We start from the raw sequence: 27,587 nt of genomic DNA, 5'->3' as shown, positions 1-27,587 counted from the left end.
TCCAAAAAAAAAAAAAAAAAAAAAAAAAAAAAAAACACTGATACCGCACCATGGTTGTTTTGTAGTAGTGATTCCCATAAGCTTTAACCGTGGATGAACCATCGTAAAAAAATGTATTTAATTGAATTCCAAAAAAGTCAGTCATGATCGACATAGCAAGTGGGGTTTGATGCTAGTGTCGTCGACCAAATGCATGCTCCTGCCTAAGTCCAAATTCTGGAGCAAAATCTTGGAGAATCACTCACCAGGTCAACCCTTAGTGTCTTCTTCTGATCTAACACTCTTTGAAAAAAATGCATATATTCCAAATGAATTAACAGTTAGCCGTTCAAAGAAAAAAAGAACTAACATTTAAATCTCCAAAGAAAACTTCAATGAAGGTCCTTCATTATTTCTTAATTTTTGGCCTCCTGATCATGTCTGATCTGAGAATTTGTAGGGCACAAGACACCATTGCAGCTGATGAAGCCATCCATGACGGGCATACCCTTGTTTCAGCTGATGAAATGTATGAACTCGGTTTTTTCAGTCCCGGAAACTCTACGAACCGGTATTTGGGGATATGGTACAAAAACAAATCCCCACAGACAGTGGTGTGGGTTGCCAACAGGGAGAAACCAATAACCGACTTGTCAGGTGTCTTCAGAGTTGACACCAACGGATCCTTATTGGTTATCGCTGGTAGCAACACCACCACTGTCTGGTCATCTAACCCTGGCCGGATATCTCTAACAACCAAAAATCCAGTGGCGCAACTTTTGAACCCTGGAAATCTTGTTGTTAGAGATCAAAGTGGCCAAGGAAGTTTCATTTGGCAAAGCTTTGATCACCCTGGAGATGCATTTCTTGCCGGAATGAAATTTGGGAAGGATTTGGTCTCTGGGAGGGATAGGCGGTGGTCATCATGGAAGAGCCTTGACGATCCTTCACCAGGAGAGTATCTAGCATTCATGGATACGAATGGGTTTCCTCAGTTGTTCTTCAAAGAAGTACAAAATCCTGTTCCTTTCTTGAGGTTTGGACCATGGAACGGTCTTACGTTCAATGGCATGCCTAGTCATACTTCAAACTCATTATTCACACACAAATTTGTTTTGGATGATAAGGAGGTGTACTACGGGTACACACTTGTAAACACTTCAGTGGTGACGCGTGTCTACTTTAGTCCAGAGGGTGACGCGTTTCGACTGAACTGGATCGAAAGAACACAGATGTGGTTCCTATACTGGAACGCGGATATTGACATGTGTAGCCGTTTTGGACAATGTGGTTCATATGGAAGATGTAACCCGAAGAACTCACCGGCTTGTAGTTGCATGGAAGGGTTCGAACCACGAAACCCAGACGAATGGAGTGCCTCCGAGTGGTCAAGTGGGTGTCGCCGTAGAACTGCTTTAAGTTGTCCAAATGGAGATGGCTTTCGAGTGTTTAAAAACGTTAAAATGCCAGACACTCGGCGTTCATGGTACAATCAGAGCATGACACTTGGCGAGTGTGAGACAGCATGCAAGCAGAATTGTTCGTGTACAGCGTATGCAAATATCGATATCAGAATCAACGGAAGTGGATGCTTGCTATGGTTCGACGATCTAATAGATATTAGAACAGTGGATGAAAGCCAGGATCTATACGTAAGAATGGCTATCTCCGACTTAAATATTACAAGTAAGATTATTTACATATATAACTTGCGTTTAATATAAAAATGTTAAATTAAAAAGAGATATCCATGCAAGACACCTTTTTAACTGTTCATGTTATAAGTTCGGGTTTTCAAACACCATTAATTATTTGTTACGATTTTGTTACTAGTTCCATCAATCCCACAATCTACCTCCAAACCAGCTGATTCCAACAAAAAGAGACAAAAGATCGTAGTGGTGGTATCGTTTTTATCTATCCTTGTTATAGTGATTTTGATTTTAGCAATCTTGTATGGTACTAGGAGCAAGAGGAAGAGATCCCAAGTGAAATTTCCAGGTAATTCTATGATTACTTTTGATAAAGTGATCGCTGATATAACAATTTTTAACAGAAATTGTTCATTAACTCATATTAGTTTGGTTTCTATCATTTGCAGATAAAACGGCAGAAACTATAGACGAAAAGTATATCATGGAAAGCCAAGACGATGATACAGAGTTATCATCTTTCAGCCTGACTAAGATATCCAAGTCTACTAACAATTTTGCAAATGACAAAAAGCTAGGAGAAGGTGGTTTTGGTTCGGTTTACAAGGTAGCAAAATTAACCAACCATTGTTCTATTTATATTGTTCATAATTGCAAAACAGATTATACTTCTTGAAGTATATAAAAATATATATTTCAATCTTTAGGGTGTGCTGGATGATGGACAAGAAATAGCTGTGAAAAGGTTGTCTAAAACATCAAGACAAGGCCTTGGAGAGTTCAAGAATGAACTTAAATTCATTGCTAAACTTCAACATCGGAATCTTGTAAAGCTTTTGGGATACTGCATCCAAAGAAATGAAAGCATGTTAATTTACGAATACATGCCTAACAAAAGTCTGGACTTATTCATATTTGGTATAACTCTACTTTCTATGATACATTAATTAATTCCTCTTCTCCTTGCTTGCTATCCATTTTTTCTTAAAGTAAATCATACTGATAACTTATATTGGGCAGATAAAATCAAAAGTTCGATACTAGGTTGGTCAGATCGTTTTCACATCATTCATGGGATTGCTCGAGGACTCCTTTATCTTCATCAAGATTCACGATTTAAAATTGTTCATCGAGATCTTAAAGCAAGCAACATTTTGCTGGACGTTGACATGAATCCTAAGATATCAGATTTTGGTCTCGCAAGAATGTTCACAGAACATGAAAATGAAGCAAATACGAACAACATAGTTGGAACTTTGTAATTAGAATCCATTAGTTAACCATGCAACTTTCTTTATATATATATATATATATATATATATATATATATATATATATATATATATATATATATATATATATATATTTCAAGACAAATTTTTAAATGTTCACAATCACGAATTTTCCTACAGGGGTTATTTATCACCAGAGTATGCTCTAGATGGGATTTTCTCTGAAAAATCAGATGTCTTCAGTTTTGGTGTTCTTGTGCTGGAAATAGTAAGTGGGAAGAAAAATCAAGGATTTTCTCATGAAAATGACGACAGTGATAATCTTCTTGCACATGTAAGTTCTTTACTTATTGAACTCAACATGGAAAGAATTTCCACTAATAGGATTATTTTCTTAAATATTTTTGAAATATCATTTATCTATATACATTTAATTTAATTTTGTTGGGGGGTATTATGGTTTTTTTAGGCATGGAGACTCTTTGAAGAAGGTAAGGCTATGGAGTTGCTTGGTGTGCATATGCGTAACTCATGTGTAGCCTCCGAAGTACTTCGGTCAATACATATCGGTCTTTTATGTGTCCAACATCATGCAAATGACAGACCAACTATGTCATCTGTGGTTTTGATGTTTGGTGAAGAAGGTGCATTATCTCAACCTAAACAACCTGCATTTTTTGCCAAAGGGAGTGTGCCTCAATGTTATCTAGTTTCTGGAAATGACATCACAATGACAACATTAGAACCTCGATAATATATGTATATCTGTTCATGTTAAGATCCATTTTGTGATCATAAGTACTTGATTTTCTTTTCTGCATGCATATGTTAAAGACGCATCAACAAAAATAATGTAGAATCTATGGGCCCTAAATATGTTTTGTTGCATAATACAAGTGTTTAAATAAGACTTTACTTTCAATAGTCTGTTGGGATGTAAACATGCATTAATTATTTATTTGATGATATGGAATGACAAAAAAAAATAGTATGTCTGCATAAAATCTATGAAGATTTTGAAACCGTACATTACACACATACAAAAAAGCAATTTACAAGAGAGTACATACATTAACTATTTACAAGAGAGGACATATATACATTAGCTAAAGTGCTAATATTTCACCCTAATTTACGAAAAAATCTCAAACTAAAATTGGTTAATGAAAAAGTCCCGATTACCGGAAAAAATGACGATTTGACCCTTTTTTCCGGTTTATCGGTTTCAATACTTACCCGGTTTCATTAAAGTCTCATTATTTTACCATAATTTTCATTAAAGTCCTATTATTTTACCATAATTTGGGGCTTATTCATAAATTATGGTAAAATAATGGGACTTTATTAAAACCAGGTAACTAATGAAACCGGTAAACCGGGAAAATAGGGCCAAATCGTCGTTTTTACCGGTAATTTGGACTTTTTCGTAAACAAATTTTAGTTTTGGATTTTTTCATAAATTAGGGTAAAATATTGGGACTTTTCCGGAGATTTCCCTAACTTTAAGTATATTTTTATAGGCAACACCAATCAAAATGAATCATTAGATGATTCAATTGTAAGATGATTCACAAGAAAAAATTCTTAAAAAAACATCTTGATGATTCATTTATACAATGATTTTGTTGTTATTCACTAAAATTGTCATAAAATTGAATTTTTTCATAATTTACTTAAAAATGAATCATAAAAATGTTTTTTTGGGAATTTTTTCTTGTGAATCATCTTACAAATGAATTATCTAGTGATTCATTTATTTTGTTCGTCAAAAAAATATGTACAAAAAAAACTTCTTACCTTCCTACCAAAAAAAATTTCTTACCGGATCTATATATATATATATATATATATATATATATATATATATATATATATATACATACAAGGGAGGAGGGTATCATGAATATTTTAAGGGAGGTACCGGCGGTACCTCCAAGTTAGGACACCTTCTTGAGCGGTTTCAATATTTTGGGTTGAGTGAGTTATATATGCGGCTTCATTAACCCGTATATATAATTTTCAACTCATGCAATAATCACTTGTACATTATGCATCAAAACTTGTACCAAATCAATTTTTTATATTATTTAATTAGTTTTTAAATTATTTTGTATATTTTTAATATTATGTAAATTAGTTTTGTATAACTTTTATTAGTTTGTGTTTATTTTAAAATAAAAAATTAAGTGAGTTGAGTGAGTTGGGAAAGATAAGATTTATATATCTTGTAGGTTGAGAAAGACAGAAAGGATAGAGAAATGTTGATGTGGCAGTGGGTTGGGAGGGAAGGATTCCCTCCTCCCTAAAGCACTCAAGATTCATACAAACCGGCCAATAATCAAACACATGGCGTGCAGAAGAGATTCATCCACAAAATCCACTTCTCTTTTCTTATAATTACCTGCCCCAACTGCATTATAGAGTAAAGTTCATAAAAAACAATCTTGCTTTCTAAAAACTAAACTAGTACAATGTGAGATCCATTCACACATTAATAAACAACGATCCTTTGTGAACTTTACTCTATAATGCAGTTGGTAATTCTCTCAAGTGGGGTGGCCCAGGATGACACCCTATGGGCCGGGCTTACAGTGACCGAACATGTAATTTATGATATTATTTATTTCAGATCTTAACGTAACGAAACAAACAGCATATGATTCTGGTCACCGCCATACATTCGATATTTTCAATCAATGGTTGTTTGGGCCCACTCATTGACTAATCAAGGTTCCCACACGTCCCGTCACACTCAGGCCATCGTGACCGAGTATTTATATGTTATCTTTCTGGCTGCTTGGGATCTTCTGGTTTTAATCATTATAACTTCCGTGACAAGTCGATCGCGCTAAATGCCTAAATCTTTTACCATTTTGTATCAAGTATCAAGTCCCAAGTGGGTGTTGTCGAAAAATGGCGTTACTTGGAACAGTTGCTAATTCTCTCAAGTGGAACCGTCATCTTTGAATTTTGCCTCGGTCGGGAAATTAAGTTTGTTTCTTTTGACCCATGTCGTTATGGCTTAAACCCACACATAATCCACATATGAACACATTCATGGAGAAGCTTACCATATTATTTTTATGCTTTGGTGCTCTTCTAATCTCAATTTTGATAACTTGTGCAGCAGCAGTAGACACCATATCAGCAAATCAAACCATCACAAATGGTGACACCATTGTTTCAGCTGGTGAAATCTTTGAAATGGGGTTCTTCAGACCTGGCAGATCAAATAATCGGTACGTAGGGATATGGTACAAGATGATATCAACCCGTACGGTGGTGTGGGTTGCTAACACAGAGACTCCATTGAATGATACGTCTGGTGTGCTCAGAATTAGCCAGGGTGCACTCCAAATTCTCAATGGTAACAACTCTGTATTCTGGTCATCAAATTCATCCGCATCTGACAGGGGTAGCGATTTGGTAGCACAGCTTTTGGATACTGGAAATCTTGTTCTGAGGGATCAGGGAAGTTTAATATGGCAAAGTTTTGATTATCCTGTAGACACCCTTCTCTCAGGAATGAGAATCGGCGTGGATTTGGTAACAGGAAAAGAAACATACTTGAGGTCATGGAAGAGCGATGATGACCCTTCTCCTTCTGCAGGTCAGTATGTCTTTCGGGTGGATACAAATGGGTATCCACAACTTTTTGAGAGGCATAATATGGTTCCAGTGTCGAGATTCGGACCATGGAATGGTGTTACATTCAATGGCATGCCTAATTTAGGCGAAAATTCAATATTCACACACCAGTTTGTTTTCAATGAGAATGAGATATACTATGAATATGCACTTGTGAACGACTCGCTTATTTCCAGGATGCATTTGAGTGCGGATGGCAAAATGGAAGACTTGATTTGGGTCAGTCGCACACAAAATTGGACTACCTATTCAACTGCAAGTAGTGTTGATGCTTGTGCACGTTATGCTACATGTGGTTCATATGCAAACTGCAACATTAACAATGCCCCTGCTTGTAGTTGCCTAGAAGGTTTTGAACCACGTAACACTGAAGAATGGAATTTAGCAGACTGGTCAAGTGGGTGTCAAAGGATAACACCATTAGCTTGCGGGAATGGGGATGGATTTCGTAGACTTTCAGGTGTAAAATTCCCAGATACAAATCGTTCAGTGTATGATTTGAGCATGACACTTGGTGAATGTGAAACGACTTGCAAAAGGAATTGCTCTTGTACAGCTTATGCAAGTTTAGATATCAGAAATGGTGGAAGCGGATGCATGCTATGGTTCGGTGATCTAATGGATATTCGGGTGTATGATGAAACACAAGAACTTCACATAAGAATGCCTGCTTCCGAACTACCAAGTAAGGCTTCTCTTCTCCATCTCCATCTCTCTTATTAAACCCTTAATTGTACGTAGTTGTATATGATTCCGATTTCATCTGTATATCTACAAAATAACATCCTGACGATCATTTGTCATTCATTTGGATTGAGTAAAGGTTCTACTTCCCCAGAATATGGCTCAGGGTCTGGAAAGAAGAAACCAACGATCACCATAGTTGTGTCAACTTCACTTGCTTCATTTCTTGTATGTCTGATTATAGCACTATATGTAGCATGGAGAAAGAAGAAAAGATCTGGCAAGCGAAGACAAGGTACCCCAACCAAGTTCTTTTTTTACTAGAAATTAGCAGACACTAATTATATATCCTAATTTATAGTTTTAATGCAAGCCCGTGATGAGAACTATACCAATGATGAGGATAGTAATAAAGATACAGAGCTGTCGGCCTTTAGCTTGTCCATGATTTCTAAGTCAACTAACAAGTTTGCTCTGGACAATAAGCTTGGTGAAGGTGGATTTGGTCCAGTTTACAAGGTAATACATTCCCTCTTTATGTGAAAAATAGTAATTAATATTAGGTTATTTAGATATAACAGATAGCTAATAATATATCCGTAACCTGAATCTTTAGGGTGTGTTTGAAGATGGACGAGAAATAGCTGTGAAACGACTCTCAGCAACTTCGTCACAAGGTGTTGATGAATTCAAGAATGAAGTTGGATGTATTGCCAGACTTCAGCATCGAAATCTTGTGAAGCTTCTCGGATACTGCATCCAAGGAGATGAAAGAATGTTGATATATGAATACATGGAGAACAAAAGCCTTGACTTCTTTATATTTGGTTCGACGCACTCATTTCACTTGTGATATATAGTTAAGTTCATTAATAATTGTATATAAACTAATTTAGTGACTATTATCTGGCAGATGCATCTAGAAGCATCATGCTTGATTGGCCTCTTCGTTTTCATATTATCAATGGGATTGCTCGAGGACTTCTTTATTTGCATCAAGATTCACGCCTACGAATCGTCCATAGAGATCTGAAAGCTGGTAATATATTGCTGGACAAGGACATGAATCCCAAGATATCAGATTTTGGCCTTGCTAGAAAGTTTAGCGGATATGAGACTGAAGCTAACACGAACAAAGTGGTTGGAACTTAGTAAGAATCTAAACTATTCTCATTTGATTGTATTAGTTTCATTTAAAATTCTCATATATCAATGAAGTTCGGAAACTACATTTCAGTGGTTACATCTCTCCGGAGTATGCAGTGCATGGGCTTTTCTCAGTAAAGTCAGATGTGTATAGCTTTGGAGTTTTGGTGTTGGAAATCGTGAGTGGGAAGAAAAACAGAGGATTCTCTCAACAAGATTACAACGACACCCTTATTGGACATGTAAGTAAATAAGAACCTGAGGAGAGGCCTATATATTCTGAAACACCCACCCAAGTTATAGTCCAACCCATTAATTGCTTGATCAACTAACTTTAAACCATGCATGATAGAAGTTATTTGTAGCCTTAAGGCTTATTAACTCCCTAGATTATGCTAATAACTTCCTATTTTGACATTACTTAGGCATGGAAACTCCACAAAGATGGAAAGTCGGTTGAGCTAGTTAGCTCATCTATGCGAGACTCATGTGTCGCCTCTCAAGTACTACGAGCAGTGCATATTGGTTTGTTATGCGTGCAACATCATGCAGAAGATAGGCCCACGATGTCGTCAGTGGTTCTTATGTTGGGTAATGAGAACTATTTGCTTCCACCTAAACAACCTGCATTTTTTGCAGAAGAGAGGTTTGTGACAGAAATCAACTCTATGTCATCGGCGCCAACATTGGATTCTGTCAATGAAGTCACTGTAACACTTTTGGATGCTCGATAGCAAGTAAATTCTTCCTTTATTAGGGCATCCACAATCCATTCAACTCTATAGAGTTCAATAGATTGTCACATCATCCATTAAACATCTATACAACAACACCCACAACTCATTAAACACTTATTCAATCCTAATCACCACTTTATTCCTTCTATTGAACCATTCAACTCCTTCGTTCAACTCTACTCCATGACATCATAACACTCCATTCAACTCCTATTCAATCATAGTCATCACCATATTCAACTCTTATACTACATGCATTGTGGATGCTCTTATGGTATTCTTTATTCAACTATATATGATTCTATAATGCATCATGTATATGTAAAGAGAATGTAATTACGAAAACCTAACAATACATGCATATCAACTTATTTATATTTTTTTGAACTATATATAGCATGTACGGTTACATGAGAATGATAAGTATAATGATTTCTATATGTAGATTTCCTTAACATAATAAATATAGAAAAACTTTAAAAAGTATTGTGCCTTGTTAGTATGAAAAAAATACAAATTAGTATGAAAAAATAAATACTACAACTTTTGATGATTTTATAAAATATTTTAAGTTGTGGAAATTATATATAAAACGTATGCCGATTTGTATATAAAACAAATAACAAATAGTATGGAAAAACACTATAACTTTTAATAAAATAAAAACACTACAACGTCTACTATAACATTTACATCAAACAAAACTTATTAAACACAAAAAATCATCAAAATGAATATTTAAAAATCAACATACATTTGATATATAAAAACATTGTTATAAAAAATCTGTATTGAAATAACCATTGATGCGATAATTTTTTTTTTCAACTCTTTCATTTTGAATCACAAATCTTTTCAAACATATAATTTTTAATCAAAACTTACTTATATACTACTAATATAATTACAATGTGTATAATAAATAAATGGAAAATAAAAAGGCATTGCACATTAATAACCATAAGTTTAAAAAACTTTTCAACGTAGTGAAAATATAAAGACATGGCTAATTACATTAAATTTGTAATCATAATTACATTTAAATTAAAAAACTATTGAGTTGTAGTGGGAGTTTTAAACTCTTGAGTTGTGCCCAATAATGTAAAATAAATATTAACAATTATATGTTATAAAAACAATATTATAAACATTTATTATTGAAATAATAATTTTTATACTAAGTTGTAACTAATATTATAATAATTATAAGTATACGGTAATAAAGATATAAAAAGTTGTTTTGAATCAAATTTAATTAAGTTTTGATTTAAAATTATTTTAAACTATAGGTATTTTTAACTAATTTATAAATATTTTATTTGCATATTTTGTATTTCCTATATTATTATTATTATTATTATTATTATTATTATTATTATTATTTCAAATAACAATAATTTTTAGATATAATATAATATATTCTTTAATTTTACGTTATTTTAAACAATTATTATTTTTTACTTAATTAAAAACTACTTATTTGAAAAAGTTTCATTATTATATTTAAACAAAATTATCGTACTTTTGTATTGTATTTTCATTTTTGTTATTAAAGCTATGAAATATTGGAAAAGAATGAACAGTACAAATAAAATGGTGATTTGAATTTCAAAACTATAGTAAGTGTTATGTATTACGACCAATATTAAAAAAAATATGTTAAGAGTGGGTTAGGGGAGGAAGAGTGTTACACTTGAGGTATATTTTTATCACTTATATATTCTTATGAAAATATTAATATATTATTTATTTTACTTTTCTCTTACGATAAAGAGCGATAGAGAAAAAGGAAATTGACAAATGTAATAAGATAATAATTTATTTTTATTACTATAAAAACATTTAAAATTGATACATCCATATAAGTTTTGGTAGAACATAAATAATTCATTTTTATAACACACATAATCATTGGTTTTCAACAATAAAGTCATATCATATTAAAAATCATTCGTTCTAATTCGTCATTATCACCAACAATTTGGAATAATTATTGTAAACTACTTTCATCAAAATCAATTATAAAAAACTACATCGATGTTATTTACAACAAAATAAGCGATAGAAACTAACATAATATATAACTTATAATAGCATATACTACATGTTGAATAATATTCTTTTGGATATAAAATATATTTTCTTAACATAAAAAAGAGAGACAACATAAAGATACATACATGTTAACAAAGTTAACTGTTCTAACTGATAAATAACTTGAAAGTTGATTACCAAAAGCTCATGAGAAGTAATTATCAGTCCCACTTCATCATCCTGTGATTAATGAAAGATGCATAACACATAAACTTAAAAAATGATCTCAAGTATATCTTTACAAACATACCTAAATTTGAACCTTCGTTAATATCTAAAACTTTACATGCATCCAATTTGAGTTTACATGAATTTATATTTGGAAAAGTTGCAATTGCTTTCTTACATCCATGGAACCACTCATATAACTCTTCAAACTCTACAAATATAATCTATCATTTTGTGTTGACATACATGCAATATGTAATCTACAAATTTCTTATATAGGCTAAATATTTCATTTAACTCATCAATTAAATAGTATGATTTAAAGAGTTTTGGGAGTTACAAATTATAATATTTCAATTAATCATAAACTAATTTGTATAAGCTGAATAGTCTTGGGAGTTTCAAATGCATGAGATTCAAGGAAAAATGCTTGTTTTATAAGATATATAGATTATTGTATATGGGATTGTTTTAAATTGTTTTTAAGATTATTTTTAAAATTTTATATTTGTTTATTAATAACTGTTCAAGAGTTTGGTATGATTGTTGTGAATTTGTGATCCACGAGTTTTCTTAAAAATGTCTTCTTAAAAAACATTTCATGCACTTGATTGATTGCAGAAGACTCTTTTAAATTAGAGTAAATTACAAATTTCGACAATGATATACCATTTATCTTATATCTTGTTCAAGAAGTGATTTTATTTCTCTTGGATTTCGTCTTTACTACACCTCTACATTCAACTATTAAGACTACATGAAATGACTTTTTTGTTCAAAAAATTAATAATAATTATATTTTATTTATCATTACAAAGTGAGCTCCTCCCCCGTCCATTTTGACGCAGAACGGGAAAAATAACATAAATAAATGTCTAGGGTTTCATAACAAATAAATTTTATTGATTTCAATATACTTCGAAAACTTACATTCATTATATGTAACATTCACGTTTTGGGCTAAAAGTCCGCACCATTATGTGTGAAATTTCTATCAAAAAAAGTTGTTTTGGGGTATTGTATAATCGGGTGTTAATGAATAAAAAAAGGAGTGAGTGTGATTCTCATTTTAACCTTCCTTATGATGAATTAAAGTATTTTGGAAATTTAGAAAATGCAATGCCATTTTGTTGAGACCTTAATTGTTATAAAGGACTAATTTTAGTTGGATATTGTAATTATCAAATTCCTAGATTGATTTAAAAGTTGAACATTGGGAAAATACTAAGGTTAATGGAAGTTAGAAGCTAATTTATGAAAATAAACACTTATAAGATACAAGTCTTTTTAGAGCAATGTGTTAGTCATTTTGGTTTTACTTAAGTACTAGGCTAATATCCGTGTATTGCGCAGAATAAAATTATATAGTTAAGCTTTTTCGTATATACATGTTGAAAACAATAAGACATTACCAACAAAATAATAATTATTACACTAAGTTGATTTATAAATTTGTATCTATTTTAAAACATATTATAAAATATATTTTTTCTTATTGGCAAATAGCGTCTTGAAGTGAAGGGAAGACATTATTGAAGGAAACAGATGGCGGGTCGGTCAAGTGCATTCGCTATTCATCTATTACAATCATAATATTCCATAGCACATACCCATGGTTTGCGTTTAAATTAAAATAAAAATGGTTTTCAATTTAGTATTACAATGTAACATTATGAGTGATTAATTTATAAATTACTCATCTATTGATTTTTCTTTTAATTTCGATCATTATGGTTAACTGGTATATGAACCATTGTTTGTAAGTTAACGCAATGTAATTTTTTTTGCTAATTAATTCAAAACTTTAGAAAAAATGAATTATAATAATAAAAAAATTATTTCATTTGACTTGTCGTTCTACATGTAACATGTACAATATTAAAAAAAAAATTAACTATTTTGAAAAATAGTATTTGAATATATTTTTTTAAAGTTTATTTTATATTTTGAAATATGTTTTAGATTTAACATAATATTTAAATTAACAAATAAGTGTATTATAAATTTATAATAATCATTTTAAAGTCTACCAATAATGAGATAATATTTAGTATTAATGAACATGTTTTAAATTAATAGATTAATGATATTAAGTTGGAAATGAAAGGTCGTGGAGGTTTCAAATGCATATGGTGATAAAAAAAATGTCTCATTTATAGTATAGTATGAAATATGATGATATGATATAATATGGATATCTATAAATATCTAAGTTTTGGATTTATCTAAGCATCGGGTCTATCTAAGTTATCTAAGTATTGGGCTTATCTAGGAGTAGGTTAGTTAGTTTGCCGTTCAAAAAAAAATCTAAATATTGGGCTTATCTAAGTGTTGGTTCCATTTAAGTGTTGGGCATATCTAAGTGTAGGACATTAATGAACGTTCTCTACATTGAATTTGTATTAAAAATAATTATACCTCTTATATTTGTTATTAGTTTTATTTTTTTATTTTTTTTATATTTGTATTAATGTTTTTAATTAATTAAAAATAAAAGGTCTCTCCCCCCTCTCCCTCCCTCCCTCTCTCTCTCTCTCTCTCTCTCTCTCTCTCTTCTTTTCAAAACACACACTTTTAAGAAAATCCACACCTCCATCTCCGCCTGCCATCACTGTTCGCCACCTAATCCGCCGCTACCCTATCATGTCACTAAAACCACATTGACAACCACCATTTTAATTACCAGCACAACCCTACACTTCCATTACATCGTTGCCTACACCTACCATGGTAACATCGAGCATCTCTAACTTGACGGCCACCATTTTTAATTACCAGCACAACCCTACACCTCCATTATACAGATGCATGCACCCACCATGGTAAGGGGTAACCTCGAGCATCTCTAACTCCGACTCTTATTCTACAACCACCACCACCATTTTTTCTCTCAGATCAAACTGGAGACAAATATGGTTCTATAGCCACCACTATAGGGGAGAAGGTGAAGAAGTAGGAAGATGAGGGGATTAGTCGCTGGCGTCGGTGAAGTTAGGGTTCCAGAAAGCAGACATTAAAATGGTAGTAGCGGAGGATTTTTCCAGATATGTGCTAAGGTTAGGGTTACATACACGATGAGGTTAAGGTTTTTCAAACGATGGTCGTGGCGATGTTAATATCTAAAATATGACGGTAAGGATGGCACTGGTGGTCAGATATGAAGAACGAGATCTGAAAATATTCAAGATCATCAAGAACACCGGTGAGAGTGATAGCGTTGATGAGGTAAGCACTGATGTCCATATCTGAGCTGTAAGAAATTATAGGGTTTGTGGTGGAGATCTGAATACCAACTTGGATCGTGAGTACACTTTCCGAACTGATATTTCTACCCTATGTCTGGGTTGCAAGAAATTCAGCCTAGGATAATCCAAGTGGACACTTACGATTCTAGGCACAGAAATCGTAAGCCAATCTGCTAGAGAGATTCTGTGAGAGTTTGATGAAAACGAGAGCTAATGATCGTAACCTTCTTCTGATAAGGAAGAACCGTTTATATATTAAACGAGATTAGGGTTTCATTAGGGTTGGGCCGTCATTAGTTGTTTTGGAAGCAAGTTAGGATAATCCGAATCTAATGAGGATTTAAGGTTACCAAAACTAACGAGTTTCGTTAGTTTTACCATAATCACCCTCAAGAAATTGAATTTTCCACTATGTTCCCATATTACCATAATTAGCGGGACCCCAGCCAGGGGCTCTGCCCCTTGGACCCCGCTAGGGGCGCTGCCCCTAGACCCCGCCAAAGGTGCGCTGCCCCGGACCCCCGACTAGTCGTCGAACCGACTTCTAATTCGATTTTATACATGCGTGCACTCCGCACCAACCCGTACATATATTAGAGTACAAATTAAGAAGCCTTTTAGCTCACATGTTAATTCTAGTTATATAAAAATGACATGGTGACACTAAAATCACCAACATGAGCCACTACATTTAAGTCGAATTCCGATAGAACTGGTGGCGGCACAGCTCCTCTTGGTTGACTGGTGGTGGTGATTCTTTTTGTGAGAATGAGAAAGTGAACCGACTATTGTAGGAGAGAGAGAGAGTGAGTGAGAGAGAGAGAGAGGTGAGTGATGTTTTCTTTTTATTTTTTAATGAAAATAACAAGAAAATAAGTAAAAAAGATTTAAAAAAATGATTTAAAGGTATATTTATCTAGGTATTGAACAAAAAAACAAAAAAACATATCAATATCAATTATAAGGACCAAAACCTTACAAAATAACCAAAATTGGACAACATGGACCATATTTGTAATTTTGTCAATATATAATATAGAAAACCTAATATTGTCTAAGTTATAAAAACGAATGTAATATATTTTTTCTATTTTTATATTCAAATTAAATAAATTATTATTTCGAAATAAAACAAAATTTTTAAATATTTATATTTATTTTTAGTAAATAAAGAAATAATTATAAATTATAGTATTATTTAATAAAATATAGGTATGGGTTGGTTTTTATTGGGTTCAAAATTTGAATTAAGCTGGTTTGGTCCAATCAATTCTGATTTTTTTCAAAATGACGGATTTACCCCTGTTAATATGATTTTCTCTTTTTTCTTAATTGTTTTATTGATTTCCAGATTTTAAAAAAAAAATAAAAAATAAAAAATAAAATTAAATCTCTCTCTCTCTCTCTCTCTCTCTCTCTCTATTACAAACCACAACCAGAAATGATGGGTTCATCTAAATCAGAGATACCCTCGTAAAAAATTGACCACCCATCTTCTACTACCTTTCATCTTCATCACCTTCATCGACATATTTCTAAAATCTAAAATCAAACCTAAGAAATCGAGTTTGAGCCCTCATACCTTCAACAAAGTGATTGAAGTATCATCGGTCCTCTATAGCCCTGTCGAAGAACGATGCATAGATCCACCATCAGCCATGGTCACCCCTGTATTCTCCCTCCTCCTTCACCTTTTACCTCCTCTTTTCAAATGTCATTTCTACATTCTCCCTCCTCTATATTTTGTGTTAGGTTAAAACCCAAATCAGATATAACACAACCCAAAGTTATTAAGTCGAAATCGTTTCAAGCCCTAATCGGAGGAGAGAGTACCGGTGAGATTGTGCATCTGCTGCAAACATGGGGGTTTTCTTGAAAGCATCATGAATATAAAACTGGATCTTGAAAGGATGTACATGATGCATACATTTAGGTTAGATTTTCTACATATTTCTTTCTCTTTGATTTTTTGCAAATTTATGGGTTTGTAAACTCATAACCAAATCTTCGATTGTGTGGTATTTGTGTGTGTGTGTGTGTGTGTTTATCTTGACGTTATAGAAATCTTCAGTTAGGTTGATAGGTTTCATATGCAATTACAGGTTCCCATTCTCGATGGATCAGCGAGGGAATGGGTGGAAGCTATCGAGCAAGTTGGGATTGCAGTTGCTATGGATTCCAATGGAAGAAATTGTGAGAAACTAGCACCATATCTTACTCAACCTGTTCATGTGTCAAAAGGAGATTCTGTAATATCAGTATTCCCTTCTAAGCAAATTAGTATCAGTTACGGACTAAATTTCCCATAGGTAAACCTAAATCCCTTTATTTTCCTTTTATAAATCAATGTCTCTGATGCCGCCTTCCGACGAACAGGTTCTGTGAGATATCAAGCTCAACCAGCTTCGACGAAGGTGAGGAAGATGAAGACAAATAATGAGAGGGAGATGTGGTGGCGACAACGATGCCATCTTTTCCAGTTGTGGTTTATAATGAGGAGAGAGAGAGAGAGAGAGAGAGAGAGATTTAATTTAATTTTTTTTTAATCTGAAAATCAGAAAAACAATTAAAAAAAAGAGAAAATCATATTAACATGGGCAAATACGTCATTCTGAAAATAATCAAAATTAATTGGAAACAAGCAATAAAATGAAAACTTTGGACCAGGTCTAAACTTTTTTGGACTAAATTGACAATTCTGAGCAAATACCATTTGTGATAGTTGGATCGGGTTTGTTTGATTCTGAATGGGAATGGAAATGGTCTTAGCCATTTGATTTTGGTTGACAAGTTGTGTATGAACTCCGCCAACGACGTTAACGTCTTCCACTTCCACCACAAATTAACGACATTTGCTGATATTTCACGAACGAGTTGGTTGAATTCAGTTATTTTCGATACAAAATTCAACTCTATGGTCACTGTCACACTTCCTCGTCGGCGCCGCCACCGCTATATCTTCTGTTGCGGTGAGTTGCTCCATTTTTTATTTTATTTTCTGTATTTTTGTGTTTTTAATTCTTCGATGATGTTCCGGTGTGCGTGAGTGATTAGTTAGGTTTTGGAGATAATCTATTCCTATAGGAATGTAAGAATTTTAAGAAAATCAGTTTTGTTTAGAACTAAATCAGCATAAATTCCACGTTATTTTATGTTCCTCTTAATTCATAACCTACAGATAAATTGTAAATTTGGGGAAAGTGATGGTTTAACAAAGTCAAATAATTAATACTTTAAAAGCAGATCATATCGAATAATCTCCACATAATAATGATGATTACATTAAATGGTTTACAGATGATACTGCTAATTCAAAGATATTGGGAATGTACATATCAATAAAGGAATATCTATCTGATTAAACTACAATCTTTAAAATTAAATTTCAATAAAAATTCCGTGATAATGAGTAAATCTAAGGTAAGATCAACTTCACGTGATCAAAAAGATCATTTTTAAACTCAAATTATACATGAATGTTTTTAATTCTTAAACAACATGCTGATATCACATTGCAATCATCCTAAGTAAATAAAAGTTTTAACATAAGATGTGTATCAAATTTAAAATTATGTAAAACCTACAAGTTTTATCTATCAAATGTTAAGATGTGCATTTTCTTTGATAAAGAGAATAACAAAATCAATGTCAAGTTGCAGCACAGTAGTCACTATCAAAGCTGGGAAAGCAAGAATGGCAGGAGAAGAAAAGGTCAACAAACAAAATCCTTCTTGTATTTATGATCACATTTACAAAAATGGTTATCAAGATTGGAGAACATTTAATTTCTTTGTGGGTCTCTGTTCCTTCAATTGGTAAATAGACAATTCTAATCAAATAATTGAGCCCAAGTTTATTATTTCTTACCCGTAAATTATTCTTAAATAAAATGGAGGCTGGAAACTGTAACGAGGGCTTCTTCACAACATTTGTTCTTGTCCATGCAGTGCTTTGACTGAAAAAAAAAAGAAAAACAAAAAAAGAGAGAGAATTTTAATCAAATAGTTGATACTGTGCTTATTTTTTTCTTAGCTGCAAATCTTCCAGGAAACAGAAGGGTGCACAACACATCAATGAGCAGTTTCCTAAATATTCTGTTCTTGTCCAGTGTTTTATTCTTACTTTTGACAATTTCTTCTGCAGTGGACACCATAACCACAGATAAAGCAATAAGAGACAGTGACACGATTGTTTCAGATGGTGAAATGTTTGAATTTGGCTTTTTTACCCCTGGTAACTCCAAGTATCGATACTTGGGGATATGGTATAAAAAAGTTCTTCCTCAGACAGTTGTATGGGTTGCTAACAGAGAGACTCCACTTACTGATACCTCCGGTGTGCTCAGAGTCAATAGCATGGGAACACTGCTGCTTCTCAATGGTAATAATACCTTGATTTGGTCATCAAATTCCTCATTATCTGTCAGTAATAAAAATATTGTCGCAAAGCTTCTAGATTCAGGAAATCTTATTGTGCATGATAACATGAGTAGCACAGATGAAGATCCTATCTGGCAAAGTTTTGATTACCCTACTGACACCTTGCTATCTGGAATGAAATTCGGGAAGGATTTTATTACAGGAAGAGAAGGGTGCTTGACATCTTGGAAGAGTCTGGATGATCCTTCTCCAGGCCTGTATGTAACTTGGCTGGATACAAATGGATATCCACAATCATTTCAGAGACGAGGTTCAGTTATAACATTAAGATTTGGACCATGGAATGGTGTTAGGACAAATGGTTTACCTAGTAAGCCAAATCCTATTTACAGATATGACTTTGTTTTGAATGAGAAAGAGGCGTATTTTATATATAATCTTATTAATACCTCATTTCTTTCGAGACTTGTTATTGGTCCTGAAGGCCACGAAATGAGGTTAAACTGGGATGATCCCTCCCAAGGGTGGGTCCCATATTTGGCTGCAACGGTTGACATATGTGCACCATATGGACTCTGTGGTTCATATGGAAGCTGTAACATAAACAGTTCACCTGTTTGTAGTTGTATGGTAGGGTTTGAACCAAAACACCCCAAAGAATGGAATGCAGGAGATTGGTCAGGTGGTTGTCAACGTAAAAAACCATTAAAATGTGGGAGTGAAGATGGTTTTCGGGCGATTTCAGGTTTGAAATTTCCGGATACCAGGCAATCATGGTACAATCTGAGCATGAACCTTGGAGAATGTAAAAAGGCATGCAAGAGGAATTGTTCTTGTACAGCTTATGCAAATGTGGATATTAGAAGAGGTGGAAGTGGATGTTTGCTATGGTTTAATGATCTTATGGATATCAGAGAATCCGATGAAGATCAAGATCTTTACATAAGAATGGCTGCATCTGAGTTAACAGGTGCATAAAAAAATTATTTCTCATTCATATTCATAGAAATATAGTAATCTTTCTTTGACGTGTTATATCTTTCAGGCATAAAATCTGGCTTTAACAAGAAAAAAGTAATCGAAGTGGCCCTTGGAAGTTCAGTTGGTTTTATTCTTATATGCCTAGCTGTGGTAGTGTATATTAGGAAGAAATGGTCTCATGCTCAAATTCAAGGTAATGCAATCAATTCCTTGAGGTAAAAAGAATGCATAATAATTAAGAATGTATAACTTTGTAGGTACTCTGATGAAGACCCTTTGTGAAGACTATACAGATGGAGGCCAAAATAAAGATGTAGAGTTGCCATTTTTCAGCTTTTCTGAAGTATCTAAGTTGACCAATAACTTCTCCATCGGCAATAAGCTAGGACAAGGTGGCTTTGGTCCAGTTTACAAGGTAACATATATATATTAATATGCGCCTGATTTATTTTATATTGCTGTATATATAAGGGAAATGAATATCAAAAATATGAATGAAAATATTTGATGTTGACAAAATACTTAGGGTGTAATGGAAGATGGGAGAGAAATAGCTGTAAAGCGACTATCAGAAACATCGACACAAGGACTTGACGAATTTAAAAATGAAGTTAGATGTATCCACAGACTTCAACATCGAAATCTTGTGAAGCTTCTTGGATTCTGTGCTCAAAAAAATGAAATCATGTTGATTTATGAATACATGCCCAACAGAAGCCTAGATCAAATTTTATTTGGTGAGAATCTATTAACATGGTAAAGTTTCAAGCCAAAGCTATATACTTAACATGTGTTAATTTTCATACAGATGAGACTAGAAGTTCAATGCTTGATTGGAATCACCGATTCCGCATCATCAGTGGAATTGCACGAGGGCTTCTTTATCTGCATCAAGATTCGCGCCTTCGTATCATACATAGGGATCTTAAAGCTGGTAATATTTTGTTGGACAATGACATGAACCCAAAGATATCAGATTTTGGGCTGGCTAGAAGATTTAAAGGATACGAAACTGGATCTAACACAAAGAATGTGGTTGGAACTTAGTAAGAATCAGAAACCACTTAAATTTAACTTCTCAGATATATCCCCATATCAACTGATCTGTCAGATTCTTTACAGTGGTTACATCCCTCCAGAGTATGCAGTTCACGGCATTTTCTCCACAAAATCAGATGTATTTAGCTTCGGTGTTTTGGTGCTGGAAATAGTAAGTGGGATGAAAAACCAAGAATTCTCTTCTCAAGAACACGGCGACAACCTTCTTGGACATGTAAGTTTAATAAATCTGATGTTTTGGGTTTCCTGCTGTTATTATTGACTATTATGTGTGATTATTGATTATATATACTTGCGATTTAATACGTACACCTCTTATCACTCAGGCATGGAGACTGTATAAAGACGACAAGAGTCTTGATCTGGTTGGTGGATCTTTAAGGGAGTCATGCATCATGTTGGAGGTACTCCGGTCAATACACATTGGTCTATTATGTGTGCAGAATCAGCCAGAAGATAGGCCGACAATGTCATCTGTGGTATTGATGCTTGGTAATGATGGTGTCTTGCCTCAGCCTAAACCACCTGCCTTTTTCACCGAGCCTGATCTCCACCTGCTTGCACCCACTGCACAACAATATTCTGTTGCTAATATCACTACATCATTGACAGGTCGATAGAACGAATTTTCATATATTTCAAAGTTCATAAACCATACAATATTTCGCGATATCTTCCCAATACAGCTTAACTCCTGAACATAGTTTTGGGTTACTTCATCCCACCAATAAAAAATTGAAGTAAATATGTTTTCGGTCTTGTATTTCTGCACCTATGTGAAAAAAAAAAGTTTTTTTTTTATTTTTTTTAATGCAAATACATGCAAACACGTAGCAAAAAGAAAAAATCCAAATTTTTTTCAGGCACGTCTCTTAATCACTAATTAAGGGCAATTTTGATTTTTTTTTTTTTTGAAAAATGTTGTTTACAAATAAATTTCTCATTTTAAATGGAGTTCTCTCTCTCTCCATATATATATATATATATATATATATATATATATATATATATATATATATATATATATAAGGCTTCAATTTAGAAAAAAAATTGAGAATAAGGGAATCAATCTCAACCACATATTTATTTCGCCGCAAAACACTTGGGCGTATCGGCGGAAATGAGCAAATGATACACATGTGTTTTCAAACCAAACATGTTTCCTTAAACTATGATAATCATTACCTTAATTTATACAAAAACAAAGTTTTTTTTTTTTTTTTTTTTTTTTTTAAGGAGCTATTTTTATCGAAAAATTATTTTAAATATATCAAAATCCATAATTTTTTATTCTCTATAAGTAGATATCCATATTGACACTACTACAAAAAAGCTTATAGGACCCGATTATATCAGTTAAATAACCCAGTTTTAAATTAGGTCTTATTGTCTGCGAGTCCTATGTGAAAAAAGCAATAAAACCCGATTTCAAAACCGGGTTCTATCAATATTAAAAAGACGCGTTTTATTTTAACAATCGGGACATATAACGCTATCAAAGTCCACAAAACCAGGCCACACAAGGAGATTTGGACAGGGTTCTACCACTCAAAACCGGGTCTTACAACGATCACATATGCATCAGCTCCATTCTAATAATTGTTTCATTTAAAGAGAGCTTATATTTTTTTATAATAGTTTTTTATGAAAATAACTAACAAACCGTACATCCAAAATTACATTATGTTACAATTAACCACTAACACAACTGAAACTTACATCCAAAACACAAATTCAATACAAAAAAAACATGCTCTGATAAAGAAGTTATGTTAATGTAGACAAGCTAAATAACCAACCATTAGTTAATAATATAAACTGATATAAACGTGTTTGTGTGTCGAAAAAAACTCCTTGATTTGCGGGTCATATAGCTTATCCCCTTTTAGGTCCCGGTTTTTAAATAATATATCTTGGTTTTCCCAAAAACCGGGTCCTATTTTGCGAGTCCTAACGCCTTTTGCAGTAATGTGATATAGTATTTTTTTTTTTTTTTTTTTTTTTTTTTTTTTTTTTTTTTTTTAGCTTTTGTTATTCATAAGTGAATAAAAATGCATCAGATTTTTATTATATTACATTCGTTATTTACTTATGAATAAAACATATGCTTAATCTTTTTTACAGTTCAACTATCATTCATATATAAATATAACACGTAATAAAGTTTTTTTATCTAAAATATTTTTTTTACATCATCTTTCGTCACATGTTATATTAATATATGAATAAAACGTGTATTAGTTTTCAACATATGTTATATTCATACATGAATAAAACATTTATCATATTTTTGTTACAGTTCATTTGTTACTCATATATAAATAAATGTTATGTTGATAAAAGACAAAGTGTTTTAAAAATTCGAACTCATTATTCATAAATGAATAGCAAATGAACTGTAACAAAATTTTGTTAAATGTGTTATTAATATATAAATATAACTTGTGAGAAGAGCTAGTATACGTTTTATTCATACGTGAATATAACATGTGACGAGAATAGATGTAAACCATAAAAAGTTTATTGGGAACAAATAAAAAATCATAGTCAAATGTACACGCTTTTATTGGGAACAATATATATATATATATATATATATATATATATATATATATATATATATATATATATATATATATATTATATAGAGCTAGGTTCAAATGTTTCTAGCAAGTATTGTGTGTATGTATGCACCAATGAGAATTTTTAGGAAATAATTTAATCATTAATTAAATTAATAAGGGTACATTAGTAATATTACACATGTGCATTAATTAATAACCAAAATTAACAATTGATGGTTTTTATTTACCTATTAAAACCCTACCCACTAAACCCTTCAATCATAATAAAAAAAACAATTGACTCTCTTCATCATCGGTCTTCCTCCGGCCGCCGCCATCAGCACCTTAACAACCCCACCCCCTCATCGGTATTCAGATCATCAGCATCACGTACTGTTCCCTTGGCCATGACCAATAGATATCGAACTGAGAAGTGAGAACAGATTGCTTTCCTGAACTTGATTTTCACTCGATTTTGTTTTCTTCGATCGCAATAAGTAAGTTGAAGTGTAACTCTAAAGCACTCTACTTTCGCACCTTCAATTTATGGCCTGATGCACAAGTTTTTTTTTATCCTCACTTAGTCACTTTGCTAGTGTATCTGCCTATCTGTGTATGCGTATGTATAATCTTGTTTTCTTTTTGGTGGTGGTGTAGGAAAGTCTCAATTGGTGTTGGCAATGGTATCAGTGGTTGAAAGCCCTTTGTCAAACGTCATAATTGTGGTGGAGGAGGGTGATTTCGAGTGGTCTTCGAATCCAATAGACTTAGGTTCATTTGTGAGTCCGATTTTGATTTCTACATTTGTGAGTTCGATTTTGATTTCCTCTCCAACAACGCCTCCTCTCCAGTTTACAGGTTCTATAATTTTTTTAAACAATTTTATTTTTTCTTCATGGCTTCAAATCACTTAGATTTTCAATAAATTTGATTGTTTTTTTATTGTTTCTTTTCTTTATTCCACATCAGGTCACACTTATGTGGTTGTTTGTTGGTGGTTTTCCTTTTACACAGAAGCATTTGATAATGCACAGAAGGTGTTCGATAGAATGCATAAGAGATGTTTCAAGCTAAATTCCCGGTAATTGACTAATTCTCAGTAGGATACCATTAGTGTTTGTTTTTTTTTTTACTTTTTCTCTCTTGCAATGTATAAAAAAACCCAATTGGTGTTGTTTTTTAGAAGAAATTAGTCTATTATGATGTGAAAGTTGAGTATGAGGTGTGAATGGATTTGTGTGTATTCTGTCAGAATTTATCTATATAAATCCATTCTTTCAGAATGTTTGCATTCTTTTAGAATGAATTAGTGTTTATTGTTGGATTTTGATGTTTTTGTTGCATTTGTGATAGGAATGGCTTGAATGTATTCTATGTATTCTTTCAGAATGTATTATGCCAGAATAAAATCTGTGTATTTCTGCCATAATGTATTCTGTCATATTCTATTTATTCTACCAGAATATATAGTGATAGTTAATTGCAAGTAACATGTTTTTAACCATTATTAGTTTTTATTGTATTTGTGATAGGAATGGATGGAAGAATGCATTGAAGACCTAATAGGAATAACTTGAAGAACGAATAAAATTTGATCATACTCACAATTTAAGAATGTTGTTATTTTTTAAGAATTTTATTCATTTTTGTTGATATTCTTTTAGAATATGTACAATTATATTAAAATGTATAAGGCTTTTAGTTTGTAAGAATATGCATGAATTTGTATTTAAGTTCGGATGTATAAAAATATATTAGAATGTTGTTATTTTTCAACCTCGGATTCAAGAAGTTTGTTATTCTTCCATAATATTCTAATGGAATAAAATTCTAAAAAAACATCATTATAACAAAAAAATATTCTGACAGAATAAAATCGGTTATGTTTACAAATTACTTTAGAATTAAAATTGAATTAATTAAAAAAATCAGATTTTTAAAATTAGGAGAATTTATTATCCCTAAAAATCCTAAAATTTCCTTTTTTAAATATAGTTAATTGTCCAAAATACCCTTTTGCTAAAATTTATGTGATTATATGGTACATGTTATCCCATTGTACTATCATACACCCTCAAATCATGTCTATTGATTAATTTCATCCGTTGGTCCATATCTGTGCATTCTGGCACACAATAGTTAGTAAAAACAAAATAACTTAACCCATATTATATATATATATATATATATATATATATATATATATATATATATATATATATATATATATATATATATAATCGATGGTCAGGATAGAGCAATCACAGGTATGGGTGATAAATCGGGTCATCGTGTCGTGTTATTTTTTCTGGCACAACACGACACGAGAAGGTTTTATGTAACACGATGTCGTGTTTTTAACTAACACAAAAACGAACCAATTAAAAAATGACAAACACGACAAAGATAACATAATATAACAATTAGTTTATTTAATTAATATTTAATCATGCATAACACGAAAAACATGAAAAACAAGAAAAACAAATGCTAAATTGTGTCAATTTCGTGTTGAATTTCGAACACGAACACGACACGACACGACATCGTGTTTTTTACACTTGACACGAACACGAATTCAAATTTCAGTTTCGTCCCAATTTCGTTTCGTGTCATTTATTTTTTTCGTGTCGTGTCATCAATTGTCACCTGTAATCGTATGTGGTTCTTAGCCACTTGCGATTTAAAGAAAACTGTAACATCCAAGATTTCAGGTATTTTTCAAATCCTTCCTCTGGTCTTAAGTTATGGAATTTTGGTCCCTTGATTATGAGAAAGCAACCGGAGACCTAGTGGCAAAATGGTGATTTTGAAAGGAAGGGGTGTACGCTAAGTGTACATGTGAGTACGTTAATCGTACTAGGGCGCGCCCTAGTACGTTGGGCGTACGTGTGCCTCCTGGTGAAAACCCTAATTTTTAGGGTTTGTGGAGTATTTAAGCATCTTTATGGACCATTTACTCCCATCTTTCCAGCCTCCAAGTCCTTGAGTCGTTTTTGGAAAACCCTAACCCCCATAAGTGTGTGTTTTAAGCTAAGAGTGTGTTTCTTGTGTGTTTGAAGAAGAAGAAGAAGGAGTTGCATCAAGGTGATTCGGGATTGAAGCACGCTAGTAGATCTTGGATCATCACTTCATTTAGAAGCTCCAAAAGGTAAAAAGTTGCAACCTTTATGCTTGGTTTGTTTGGATCTCATCTTGGTAGCTTTTTGGTGTTCTTTTTGTCCCAAATGTCCCATTGTTATGCATGCTCTGTTTTGGACGTGTTGGGCTGTCCTTTCATACCATAGGATGGGTTCTAAGGCATAAAAATGAGGCCCCCTTAGCTAGTTTGGCTCCATGTTCCTTGTAGGAGGTCTTAATGGGATTAAGACCATGTATTAAGGACTTTGTGAACGTCTAAAGTCTTAAAGTTTGAGACTTTATAATTCTAGAGTACATTTGAGTCATGGATCTGGAGTTTGGGCTTAAGTGCTTAAGCGATTAAGCACTTATCAATGTTTTGGGCTCTGCGAGGGTACGCCCCACGTACTTTGTCAACGTCCCCGTATGCAGTCTATGCGAGGCTCGCGTACACCCTGCGTACCTTTGGTACGCCCAACGTACGCCATCTGTTGGGCTTTCGGACTTTAGGCTTTGAGTTTTGGGCCACCTTTTGGGCTTGAATGCTTGGGCCTTTTTGGTCTACCTGAGTATGAGTGTGAAACAACCCAAAAATATGACCCAAAAATTTCGTTTTCAAATCATTACTAAAATCATAAACCATCTAAAGTCATAAGTAAAATCATAATTCATATATCATAAAACATCATAGTATCTGTCTCAAATCGAATTCTCATAATAAAACATCAGAGTAAACTCCCAGGCTATGACTGTGGTGTGTGCCATGCGATAATCCCGAGCCCTTTCCCTTGCTAGTAGAAGTACCTGAAACCAAAACTGAAAACTGTAAGCACGAAGCTTAGTGAGTTCCCCAAACTACCACATACCATACACATATATCATGCAACTAAGAGATACTG

The 27,587-nt window shown here is 33.0% G+C and overlaps 3 protein-coding genes across 17 annotated transcripts; all 3 read left to right on the top strand.

Annotated features, from left to right (window-relative positions):
- Positions 1 to 350: 350 nt before the first annotated feature.
- On the top strand, positions 351 to 3,724 carry LOC145161159 (G-type lectin S-receptor-like serine/threonine-protein kinase At4g27290). The gene is made up of 7 exons (XM_079080628.1): positions 351 to 1,665; positions 1,813 to 1,980; positions 2,081 to 2,238; positions 2,339 to 2,549; positions 2,652 to 2,889; positions 3,044 to 3,197; positions 3,333 to 3,724. Exons 1-7 carry the CDS (start codon positions 375 to 377, stop codon positions 3,615 to 3,617), a joined length of 2,505 nt encoding a protein of 834 aa, XP_078936754.1. The 5' UTR covers positions 351 to 374; the 3' UTR covers positions 3,618 to 3,724.
- Positions 3,725 to 5,685: 1,961 nt separating this feature from the next.
- LOC145161158 (G-type lectin S-receptor-like serine/threonine-protein kinase At4g27290) lies at positions 5,686 to 9,465 on the top strand. 6 transcript variants are annotated; one of them, XM_079080626.1, is made up of 8 exons: positions 5,686 to 5,841; positions 5,994 to 7,196; positions 7,335 to 7,490; positions 7,557 to 7,714; positions 7,812 to 8,022; positions 8,109 to 8,346; positions 8,433 to 8,583; positions 8,767 to 9,465. In XM_079080626.1, the coding sequence occupies exons 2-8, from the start codon at positions 6,068 to 6,070 to the stop codon at positions 9,073 to 9,075; spliced, it is 2,352 nt and encodes a 783-aa protein (XP_078936752.1). In that variant the 5' UTR covers positions 5,686 to 5,841; positions 5,994 to 6,067; the 3' UTR covers positions 9,076 to 9,465. The 6 variants fall into 6 exon arrangements, with proteins under 6 accessions (XP_078936752.1, XP_078936750.1, XP_078936753.1 ...); XM_079080624.1 differs by having other exon boundaries at positions 5,991 to 7,196; XM_079080627.1 differs by having other exon boundaries at positions 5,686 to 5,854.
- A 7,845-nt stretch (positions 9,466 to 17,310) lies between these two features.
- On the top strand, positions 17,311 to 21,805 carry LOC145161156 (G-type lectin S-receptor-like serine/threonine-protein kinase At4g27290). 10 transcript variants are annotated; one of them, XM_079080615.1, is made up of 10 exons: positions 17,420 to 17,554; positions 18,245 to 18,296; positions 18,729 to 18,965; positions 19,154 to 19,934; positions 20,010 to 20,138; positions 20,203 to 20,360; positions 20,472 to 20,682; positions 20,754 to 20,991; positions 21,068 to 21,218; positions 21,331 to 21,805. In XM_079080615.1, exons 3-10 carry the CDS (start codon positions 18,783 to 18,785, stop codon positions 21,622 to 21,624), a joined length of 2,145 nt encoding a protein of 714 aa, XP_078936741.1. In that variant the 5' UTR covers positions 17,420 to 17,554; positions 18,245 to 18,296; positions 18,729 to 18,782; the 3' UTR covers positions 21,625 to 21,805. The 10 variants fall into 10 exon arrangements, with proteins under 10 accessions (XP_078936746.1, XP_078936737.1, XP_078936741.1 ...); XM_079080616.1 differs by having other exon boundaries at positions 17,440 to 17,554; positions 18,239 to 18,296; XM_079080612.1 differs by having other exon boundaries at positions 18,729 to 19,934.
- The last annotated feature ends 5,782 nt before the right edge of the window (positions 21,806 to 27,587 follow it).

The sequence above is a fragment of the Lactuca virosa genome, chromosome 2 (assembly GCF_052849685.1).
Source record: "Lactuca virosa cultivar CGN04683 chromosome 2, Lactuca_virosa_CGN04683_v6, whole genome shotgun sequence".
In the NCBI taxonomy this organism is placed as follows: Eukaryota; Viridiplantae; Streptophyta; class Magnoliopsida; order Asterales; family Asteraceae; genus Lactuca; species Lactuca virosa.
Note: the sequence above shows the minus strand (reverse complement) of the source record. Positions and strands in the feature narration are given on the sequence as shown.